The 12,111-nt window shown below is 36.6% G+C and overlaps 1 protein-coding gene across 1 annotated transcript in view; it reads left to right on the forward strand.

Annotated features, from left to right (window-relative positions):
* NOX4 (NADPH oxidase 4) overlaps positions 1–12,111 on the forward strand; it is a 94,441-nt gene that overhangs the window by 51,292 nt on the left and 31,038 nt on the right. Inside the window, exon 13 of the mRNA XM_088534926.1 lies at positions 9,729–9,810. Coding sequence (XP_088391052.1) covers positions 9,729–9,810 — 82 coding nt within the window. The remainder of the gene's footprint in view (positions 1–9,728; positions 9,811–12,111) is intronic.

A 12,111-nucleotide genomic window follows, 5' to 3' on the forward strand; every position in this document is an offset into this window, starting at 1 on the left:
CCTCTGGAGGTCCCTTCCGACCTTAAGCATTCTATAATTTTATGATTCTATGATTCTATGATAAATAAAGTTCCTTTGGGGAAAAAAAAAAAAGAGTACACAACCTCCACAAAAATGTTACTTACCTTTTTTCCATTAAAAATAGAGAAAAAAAAAACTTCGGGACTTGCACTGAAAGCACCATGTTGTGACATTGGGCCAACTAGCAGTTATCCACACTTGTAAAAACAGATATTCTAACATCTTTTATAAACAGAAGAGTTTACTTTGAAAGGTTTATGGCAACACTTTTTATGTGAACTTAAACCACACACAAACATACATGTTGTTAAGCAGAACTCTCTGCAGTGCTATGTACTAAGTGATTCCATGCCTGAAAACAGAATACCGTAGAACTGGTATTCCATGCCAGAATACCATAGAACTGAAGAGAGACATGGAGGCTAGTGGAAACTGAGTCAGACTGCCAATGCAACCCACCCTCAATCCGTTTTTTACAAAAAAAGCTTTTCTTTTTTTCTTTGTTTTGATGTCAATACACTAAATTAATTTATAATTCAAACCTTTATTTTACTTTTTTTTTCTTTTTTAATCTAGCTTTGAAATTAAAAAATAAAATAATAAAATAAAATATCATAAAAAGCCAAGACAGAAATACCTTAAATTCCCTAAAAAGTTGAAGAGACTGCCTGGTAAATTTTTAATACTTTTGAATTATGAGCAAAATGTGAAATCGCGCTTGCTCCGTAATGAACGTGGCATTTCTTAAGAAGACAAGTGACTCAGTTGTCTAATTTTTAACTATATGCTGGGAGAAAAAAAAAAACACTTGTGGGAGGGAATTCTTAGGCTGGAAATTGCTTATCCAAAGTGTGAATGGGATTCCGACTTTGCGCGCTGTGATACTTGGAGCAGGGGACACAGTAATGAGCGGTGCCCTGGAATGAAATGCAGCAGCTGATAAGCAGGGCGCAGTACATATCTTGTTTCACTGACATAACCCACATTTCTGCAGCTCAGCCTTGTTTGTTCCTGTTCTTTCTCTTTTTCTTCTTTATTTAAACCTCTCTTTTTGCTAAGAATGGGGATAAAATGACAGAATTTGTTTAAGAAAAGGATATGATGATATATTTTTACTTAGATAATATATGACATTTCTAGCAGATTAGCCCAAAACATACTAAATGAAATAATATGCCACAGGAGATGAGTTTTGTAGAAAGAGGTAATATCTTTTATTAGATCAGCTGAAACAGCTGGAAAAAAAGAAAAAAAAAAACAGATGAGCTTTCAGGCATGCAATGCCTTCAGCACATTTGACAAGGAAGGAGCAAAGTAAAAGCCAAGAGCAAGGAATAAAATAATACTGCCTGTAATTTTTTATTATTTTTTTTCTTTAGAAACATGAGTATTAGAATTCTTTGCTAAACAAACAGAAGATGCTCCTCTCCTCCTAGTTTTTTACAAGTTCATTTACCTCTGCTATGAGGAGCTTTGTTTGTTTTCCAAAAAATCACATGGTTAGAAATGCTTTCTAGAAGCCAAAAATATCACTTGTAAATGCTGCCTTTTAGGATTTATATGTCTCCAGCTTTCTTTATCCTATTTTGGCTGGTTTCCCAATTGAGTGTATATTTGCTGCAATACAACATGGTGGTTTTCTCTCATGGACTTGTTTGATAGCAGATACTGTGTGTCACGTGTAGCTGGGAAAAGAGAGGGACACATGAGAAATCTTCACTGTGAGTTGCATGTAGTGCAACAATTTATTTATATGAATATACATATACACACATCTGTCCACTTTCAGAATTTAATGTTTTGTGTTTTTGTCCACCAGAGATGGACATTTTCCATCAAAATCTGTGTTGTTTTTTATTTTAGAAAAGAGTACAATGTATGGCCTTTCTGCAGTATACATGACTATATACATTTCTGCTATATACACTGCTTATACATTGTGCATTCTGCACTATGTATAGCTTTTCTATCCCAGATAGATGTGGTTTTGTCTGGCCTGTGTGTTGGACAAGAGGTGATTCAGCGAGGGATGGGATTTAAAGAGGGCTACTGATTCATTTTTCAGGGTGGAAAGGGAAGTCGAGAGAGGGGGAGCATCAGAGATTATACGTGGGTTGGGTCTTGCTGAAAAGGCTGCTTTTTTTACTTTTTATTGAACATTTTTGAATATATGATTGAACTTTCCATGATAGCCAGCAAACCTAGAGTCTCAGGGAAGCCTCCCTGAGTTACGGGAAATGAAAATCAATCAATGAACAATTTCAGTTCTTCACTGCAACAGTTTTAAGGACTATCCCATCACATAAAAGTAATGCATTCCTTTATTTTGTTTGTTTGCACTGTGTCATTTCCTCAAGGGAAATACCACAGACACCTGCACATGTTTCCGAAGACAGAAGCTGAGGCACTCTGCTGGTGCCAGCCTGTTGGCACAGGCTGGCCCTCAACATTTAATCTTCCATTGTGAGTGCTAGCCGATTCAAAAAAGGCAAAAAAATATAATGAAAAAATGATTTCTGTTATTTTGTGATTTTTTTTAATGAGTTGAGAGGATTATGGTAAATTTGCCCTATTATGAAGTAGTATAACAAATAGAATTTTGTCATTGCAGCTTCCAAATAAAACAACATTTAATTAATACAAAAAAATGGTTTCATGATAATATATTTTTTAAAGATCTCCCACATTTCTCAAGGCATATGTACCATCACATATCATTTTGCCTGCTAAAGGCTCTTTCCCTTGTGTGCCATTTTATATTGCTGGATTAGTTATGGCACACTGGTGCATTGCCATATGCCAAGCCTGGTTCCTAACTTGAAAAGAATCAAATGTTCAGATAAATACCTAACAATAGCTCACAATTATAAGAATTGGCAAAATCACTTTTTCAGACAAATTCATGTCAAAACATTCCTTTCAATGATAGGAGACAATGGGAACCTAAATCACGGTAACCAGTGGGTCTTTATTCTACAAAATATTTATCAATGTAATATTACCCAGTAATATTTTAAAGATTCTCTTGAATCTTTAGTGCTGGGAATAATTTTTTGATGATTTGAGTAATGTTCTGTAAAAATATTTATTATTTTGTTACATTCATAATGTGGTATTTGAAAGATGGAAATGACAATTCAGTAGAAAATCCTGCTACCTATTTTAGGGAGGATCTGCACCTAGAGTTAGTATGAATCAGCAAATATATCTACTTTAAAAAAGTTAATAATTAAAAACTATAACCCGGACTAGATTATATTTGTATTCAGGGAGGGGGTTGACTTAAGTAAGTTGCTAGGAATATCTAATTCAGATACAAGAAGAAATAGTAGTATTGCTCACAGTAGGGTGAAATTTAACTAAAATTTTGGTACATTTACTGATACACTGTGTGCTTTATGTTTATCACCTATCCAACAGAAAAAGAAAGAAGAATATCTTACGGCTCATTTCATTTGCCAGTAACTCAAATGATTTCCTGCCAAGGTTTTGATATTGCCCTTTGAGAGATGTTGTAAAGAGCCCCAGATATGATTAGATGTTTGAAAAAAAAAGGCGCATTTCTTCCCCATGGATCATCTCTAGGTGCCTATCAAAATTTATACAAAAAATAGGATCCAGCTGAGCTCTGATCGCTTTATCCTGTGTTATGCTTCAGTGCAGCTAGTGCTAGGAAAGCTTTTAGAGCACAACTTGTGTTTACTTCCCTGCAAGAGATGGAAAACAAGGGAGAAATGATTTTCATACATAAATAGAATACCTTAAAAGAGCCTATTTTTTACTGCTTTTCTTTCTTATTGAAGTCTTGTTCCTGTAATTTCTAGTGTTTTGGATGATCAGTAGACAGCGACTGAAGGCGCTTGCCCTGCAGGGTGAATGAGAGGTGTTTTACTCAAGCACTGTGTGAACAACATACCCTGTTCGGTGAGGGCATTCTCACAACCAACTTGCTGGGAGAGCAAAAGTTGTGGTCTGTGTTTTACAGATGCTGGACTGAGATCAAGGCAACTGAGAGCTGTAATATGCTTAATGACCTTACTCAAATTGGTTAAGCCTAAGCAATTAGCAACACTGTCCACAGCTGCATTTCAGGGAAGACAAGTAAAGGACATTCTCACAGCTGCCTTGTGTTGAAAGGCTAGGTGTGAGTGGGAATTAATAAGCAAAATCTTGCTATCTTTTCCAAACTTTCTTCTTCTTATCATTATTTTTTAAACTTATCCCTTCTTTTTACTTCCAGAGATGATCATTAAAGAACCAGCACAAAATAGTGAAATTCATGGTAAAAATACACATTTTTTTTTCCACATCATATAACCAGACTTGCTGAATGTATCAGTTAAGGAAACTTAGTACTATTTTTAAGAAGGCTTAAAAATAAGAAGCTTTAAGAGGCTTTGCAGAGAATTGAAGCAAACTTGGCAGTGCTGTTTCTATAGGGACATTCTTTGGTAGACCAAAATCTGCTTGTACTTCTCTCATGTTCTGTAGTAATGAAATAGGAGTGAAATAAAAGTACAAATCTGTCCCACTGCATATTTTGGGAACACAAAGACCTTTGTGCAAACATTCCCCCTCCCAAAGAGGGGAAAAAAAAAAAAAGCAGTGGCTAAAGAGAGAATTTAATATTAAAAGCAGTGGCTAAAGAGAGAATTTAATATTATCAATTTAAAACACAGGTTATGAGGGATAGCTAAGTATGTAGAGGGACATGTATTCTAAAGGGCCAGAGGGGCTGGAAGGTTCACTGACGACCTGTGTAATAATTAGTTGCTTTCCTTATTTTTCTCACTGCTAAATTAAACTAAAATCTTACTAACGATAGTGTTGCATAGAGGCATGTTCACACTTTATTCACCTTTTTATTTTTATTTTTTTAAAAAACTTTCTGTGAAATGTTTTTCTTTCTCTTAATAAAAATCAGCATTACCTAACAGCTCTGAAAAATTTATTTTATTATTTTCAACTTTCTGACTTTTCACTAGCATTTAATTTCTTGGGTAGTTCTGTAAATGGTGGACTCTAATTAGTCTTTCAAATGACTAATCAAGAGAAAAGGAAATGGTGGTGGAAAAAAAAAAAAGTTAAGCTCCAAAGGGTTTAATGGAGGGAAAATCACAGAAGTTCAGTTTGGTCCAACAGTCTGTCTTTTTGTATTAGCAAAATGCATATGTTCTAGCAGGATTCCAAGATTTATAATGTAATCATTTTGAAACCTTTAGTTCATCAACATTACCTCATCATTATTTTGTTTCACCCCCTTTTAAACTAATGGAGGATATTTGCAGCATGGACTTTCTTCAAGAGGAGAGGAATTTTTTATACTTCCTGCATTCCAAATCTTCAGCAATTAATAATCCACAGGTTGAAATAAAACATCAGCCATTTCCATTTTATGCCTTCTTTTTGCTCATGGTAATTTTACAGTCATTAATTGTCAAAGGAATTTTCCTAAATACTTTTTTTTTTTAGAGGGCACTGAGGATTTACTTATAATAGTATTTCCAAATATACAGGGCTTGAAAACAAGGAAGATTAACAGGTCTGCAATTCATTTTAATTTAGATGGCAGTTGTAAAGAAGCAAACTTAAATATATATTTAATACAGAGTCTGGAGGAGCTATTAATGACTTGTGACATGCCTCAGACCAATCTGCATTTTGCATGAAGTTATGTTTTCACTTCAAAATTGTAGGGCTTGCAAATACCAGTTTAGTGAAGGCTGAAGCTGAGATTTGTGTCTCTAATGAAGGCAGAAGTGCTAGAGATGGCTATAGAAACCTGGTTACAAAATATTCCAAGGCATGAGGATGCCACTGTGGGCAGACAGCGAGCTTCTGGACCGCTATGTCATGTACTTGATAACTCGTGGGACTGTTTCGTTCTCCCATTCCCTGGTTGCTTTCTAATCACATTTCTGTTCATTATTACTAACTATGTTTTAAAAAATAATGCATACAACTGACATAAAAAGTCCTTATGCCATTCAGTCTGTTTTACAGGATTCTCAGTTGCATTTTCACTGCTTGCTCTTCCGTGTGTTCAGCATGATCTGAAGTTGATGGGTATAAGTTGTTGGGGTAAACCACACAGCAACATCTCAGCCTTCAATTATATGCTCTTCTGGCCTGATGAGTATGGACCCATCAGACTATTAAAAATTTGGAAATCTGTTTGTTGAAAGTTCTTGAAACTCACTAGAGTGCTTTTGCTATTATTTCCTGTAAAGTCTTGTATAATGAGAAAGTGCAGGGAAACAAGAACCATAAAACCTGGCTTTTAAAGACTCTGACACAATTGCAGTGCGTGACATTTGGCAATCAAGTTTTGGCATCATCTTGGAAGTGTTAAATCAGTAAGAGCTTTTGGAGCATGACACCTCCCAAGAACAAGGCAACTGTTCTCTGTGCCATAGTATTCCTATCTACAGAATGTGGATAATAATGTGATTTAACTCCCAGGGATATTCTATACAAATTACTTGGAGTTTTTTTTAGCTGTTAAAATATTATAACATTTCCCTTCATCCCTCTTTCCACCTCTCTAATAGTCTATTCTGGCAAAAAATTAACTTGACTTGGTAAGCAGTTTGAATGAAATTCAGACGGCAGTGATTATTACTCACATTATTCTGGCATTTCTTTCCATATTGAGCACATCACCCGTTCTTATTTTAGAATAGCATTAACATGAATCTAAATATTTCAGAGGGAAAATATCACTTGAAATTTATCCTTCTGTCCTTGTAAGTTGACAAGTGATATGTCAGGACATGTATTATAAAGATGTTAGTAGGTGTTTATGATGAGATCCCAATAACTGACTTGTGAATTCTTTGACTGGGAGAGGGGAGAGAGAACGGAAGGGGAAAAAAAGAGGGGAGAAGAACTGTATGTGTGTGAGAGAGAAGAGATATTTATGTGAGAGGAGAGAATTAATCTCTAATGCATTCCATGACAAACTTTCTCTTTACTGTTATAATCCACAGTGTTCATGATTTAGGAAGACAGGGCATAGGACTGTGTTATTAAATCCATCCCCTAGAAATCAGAGGTAATGATGCCACATGTTTGGCTACATATATATGACCCCAGTGAGATTGTATAAGTTTAACTGAGCACTTATGAATAAGAATTTAGAAGGAACTGGTGACTCAGGATGAAAATCAGGAGGGAACGCAGACTCTCAGCATGTTGGAAAGATAAGCTTGAGCTAAGCTTAATACTGGAGTATTCTTAATGTTTGTGAGAACTTCATCTTGGGAGACTAAGTGAAACCATTTCTATAGTTTCACACTCAGAATGCCGACACATCATTTGTGTAACAAAACAATTTCAAAACAGTTTAAAAAATCATTCTGAAACTAGCCAGCACAGGCGTATACATAGACTATTGCAAACTGCTTTAATGACAATTGGAGAAGAGGGTTGCAGGCTTTCAGAAGTAAGACTTTTAAGACTTGGGTAAGGAAATGTTTATGTTTTGTCAGCACACCAAACCAGAAAGCATCACACTTCAGACTTGAAGCTGTGGGAAATGATGAAAAGCTATTCAGTTTTGGGTGTTCCAACATCCCAAATTATGGAAAGGACAAATAACAACAGGAAATATCCTTTAAAATGAACTGATGATAAGATTGTTTGTGACTTGGTTTAGTTCTATTATTCAATTTCTGTCATCAAAAGAATCAGAAAGAATCAAAGAAAAGAATATAAAAATGCTCTTTTAATTTTCATTAGAGGCTCAAATCTTTTTTTTCTGTTGTAGTGGGGATTAGAAGAAAAAATCACCTTCAATTTTCTGAAAAATCATTTCCACTTGGAAGGTGTCATTTTCATTCTTCTTGCAAATGGAAATTGAATCCATAGTCAGTTGTGTAGAAGCACCAAAAGTACATACATTTTGTCAATAACTGCCAAAGCTCTTACCACTTTCATTGTCACCTCCTACAGTACCTCCTCACATAGTCCTTAAATGTGATAGGGTCTTTTGTACCAGTTTGACTTTCCCTATGTGCACAGATACATGTAATATGAGAATATCGTGGACCTAGAAGGTGGAGTGCACACATAATGGTCCTGTAGGAGAAGTGAGTCCTAGAGGCTTCTGTTCAGTGTACCATTTCTCTTAGAAGCTTTATAGGAGACTACACATGCTTGAGGAAGTTGTAGGATGTATGTGAGATGAGGCAGAACGCTACCATTAGCATAAGTGTTGCTATGGAAAAATGAGTAAAGTCATATGGTGAAAGGAAAATACAAAGCAAATACATCTGCCTGGGAAATCTGCCATAGAATGAAGGGGAGAAAAGAAAAAAGAAGTAGACTTAAACTAAAACAAGATCCAGTAGGGAAGCTGTTTAGGCCAGTTTTAGATGCCATAACTTGGCCGCTTTCACTGCAGTACTAGCCAACTCTGTTATAATACAATTCAAAATATTTTCAAGATCACAGCTTGTTGAGTTGAGTCCTGGAATGCATCCAGGGGGTCTGGGTTGCTGCAAAAAGAGTCAGGGAATAGAGGCTGAAGATAGAATATGGCTCCCTGCCTGGGTGTGGAGCAACAGAGTGGGATGATGCGTTCACAGCATCTTGTCTGCCCCAGAGAGCTGCAGGCCCTTTGCAAGGTCTGGCAAACCAATTTCACTCAAAGATGGCATGATGTTGTGCTTTCCCAATGCTTTCCACTGCTGTCATTCCTGGCTATATGCTCTGAAAAAAATAGGTCAGACAACTCAGAAGACATGGAATAAATCCTTACTTAGGATTTGGATCCTACTTACTGGAAGTCAACAATCACAAGCATGGAGGAGAGTAGCATTGTTCAGAGTTTGCCATGGAGAATTTCCTCTTACTCTTCCACCAGGCTCTCACAAAGACTGTCGTCATTCATAAGACGCCTATTTTTAAAGAGTTTCTAGAATGGCACCAGTAACTTGAGTTTTACTGGGAAACATGACAAATCCATTAAGATTCCAGAGGTAGGGGTGGAAGTTAATGTGCTTGCTCTGATACATACATATACAGTGAGATATTTTGCATTAACTAAATCTTCCTAAAGACTTTCACTTCTCATCCTGCTGCTTGCGAAAGTCATAGTGTATCATCTTGAAGGGTGACAGGACATGTCTTATTGCCAAATACTGAATGACTGGGAAAAAATCAAATTTCTATATGCTCCTAAAACTTTGGGAAGAGGTCAAAAAGTAGCTATAACAGCAAGCTTTTTGTCAAGACAATACACAGGACCTTTCTTGCAAGATGCTGATCCCCTGCCCAGTGAGTTTCATCTTCATCTTAATAGTATTACATTTATTCTTGTTACCTACATTCAGACCCCTTCCCAATTTAGGGGAAGATTCTTAACTCCTTAAGTCAGGGACTATTTCAAGTCAGAGTGTGTTGATGGTACCCAGAACACTTGGATGCAGACATCATAAATTTGCAAGCACTACTAGAATGTAATAATAGGTGAGAAATGACATTTTAAAAAATATTAAAAGGATTTACAGGATAGAGTCATTTCCAATATTAGCAGCAGTTTTCTGTGTATCAATGTATGGATATGCTTCCTTATAAACTTTGCCTTGTGCTTTGGTAAATGGTCCTGGAGAAGAGAATTCACTGGCATTATTGCTTGCTTTTTGCTTATTCTTGCAGAGTAACAGTCTGGCTTTTTTTTTTTTTTCTTTTTTGTCTCTTGACAGAAAGATTTCGGGATTTACTGCTTCTACATTCAAGTCAAGATAAAGAGATTCTGCCCATCTTTCAGCAGAGGCGCTATCCCAAGTAAGTAGAATCATCTTGGGGGGAAAAAAGTCTTTACCCATTTCTGGTGAGGGAGTGCAAAGCATTTCTAGCCCTGTAAGTGCTTCTGGTGTGAAGTCCTAAGGCAGAGCTGTCAAGGAACTACACTTAGGCTGAGCGATGCCCTCTCAGCGGTGTCGGGGAAAAGTCGACATGCTCTGCGAGCACTCGCGGCTGTCACGAGGGAGCTGGTGGTGCAGTGCAGACATGAAGCTGCCTGGATCAGTGTCAGGTGGAGCTTTGTTTCACTCAACACTGTGTGTTGAAATAGGCAGATGTTTTGTCAGGCTAATCCCCACTCTTGTCTTGTGGGATTCTGTCATCTATGATGACAGCTTCCCTTGGATTTTAACAGGTTGTCCCTTGGGAAGCCTGCAAGCACTGAAAAACATATTTTTTGACCTTTCATGGTTATATGTGCAGGAAAACCACAACGTGGTATGTGTTTAGGAACAAGCTATACAGCATGGCTTATGTTAAAACTGTAATACTTGTAGGCGATGAGGGTTCCAGAGGTCATCTCCTCCAGGTATTCAAAAGTTTATTGAATTGCATCCCTTCCTTAGAGACTTTTCATGGTCTAAGTGTGGGGTATCCTGGACAAAAACACTTCTTTTGCCAAAGTTAACTGCCTGATTGAAACAATAAATACTGTTTGTTGCTATATGTTGGTTAACACGGTCAATTTCAACCAAGTCCTTGAGGGTCTTTCCTCCTTAGGCAGGGGAAGGAGAAAGAGAAGATAGTTTTCTCATCAACTGTGGCCAGACTGAGCAAAATAAAAGAAGCTGATATAAGATGAGCAGAGTAAGATTACAGGATGAGAAAGGAAGGAAAAGGAAGGATGTCTGGGGCCAGTTCAATAATGCTCATGGAAATGTGCAATTAAATTATTGTTATTGTTACTGTTATTGTTATTATACTGGGTTCTGGAATACATGAGAAGACATCAAGCTATTTGTTAAATATTGTTCTTAAAATCCTGTAATATGAAGTATTTTTTAAGAGCAGACGACAAATAGAAGGGCAGAATGGTGGTAAGCAACTACTTTCTCACTGTGAATACCTGAAAGTTAAAACAGTACAGCTTGAAATTCTGATTCCAGGGAAAGTGGTGAAATTTTTGCTTTGACTTCAAAGGAGATAGATAGGATTTTATCCCCTTGAATTTATTGTCTTCATTTTCCATTGTTACTGTGTTACCAGAGGTTCAGTGTACGAGATGGGAGGAGTTGGTGGGCTGCCACTAATTCACAGAACTTCTGTGAATTATTCCCTTAGTCTTTGTCCTTTAGGCAGCACTGGGATAGTCATTTTTCCACAGTAGTAGGATGCTTGGCTTGGCTTAGAGGATTTCACTTACAGACAGTCAGAATGATCCGAGAAACTAGTTTATCCTCCTTTCTCAACCCTATAAATCATTTGTAACTAAGGTGCCTGATTTTTCCATTTTTACATATAATTTTTGATAGAACTGTGGACAAGCACTGTACACCAGCGATGTTACACCTTGTCAGATTCATGGATCCATGAGTATTTGTTTTCTTCTATTTAATGGATGTTCTAACTTTTTGATGATCAAATAAGTTGAGGTATTGCTATTTGAAATTATAGCAGCCTTGTATCCCAGGAAGACATATATTTTCTGCCACATTACTTGGCAAGATTGACTAACCCCTCTACAATACAAAATCCGCCAAACTTTGGCATCTAATTAAAAAAATAAGTATATGGTTCTATTAGCAATTGATTTCTGTTTATAAAATTATTAACTGGTGCAAAATTGCTTGCTTGTTACAGAAATTTATCATTTATTATAATTCATTTACAAACTGGTTGGAGACTACCGAGGTGTCCTAACTTCTCTAGGGGTTCTCATTCAAGAATAATTCTTCTGTTCAGCAAGGCGGAAAATTCTTCATCTTCATAATTTATTTCATCTTTTGTTTTTATTGCCACTTAATTTTTTTCCCTTCTCTGTGCTGATTTTCAGGGAAAGGTCACTTAACAGAAATCAGGATAATGAACGGATAGATCTCATAAATCATTATCCCTTCATTTACTTCAGCTGAGCAATAGTTGTTTGTAGTACATACGCATCTGAGCGGTAAGGTCATCTTAATGAGGGGATGTCATGGGGCATAAGCTGAAGCTTGTAATGCTTAGAGAAATCCTAAGAATATGGAAGGTTAAAATTAGAAAAAGAACTACAGGAATAACTTATCTAAAAAGCTTGGCTAAGCAGGTAGGGAGACTGGCAATGAAGATATTCAGCATCTCTCA

Source organism: Tinamus guttatus, unplaced genomic scaffold (genome assembly GCF_059628265.1).
Source record: "Tinamus guttatus ecotype Peru unplaced genomic scaffold, ASM5962826v1 Tinamus_guttatus_pri_ptg000602l, whole genome shotgun sequence".
In the NCBI taxonomy this organism is placed as follows: Eukaryota; Metazoa; Chordata; class Aves; order Tinamiformes; family Tinamidae; genus Tinamus; species Tinamus guttatus.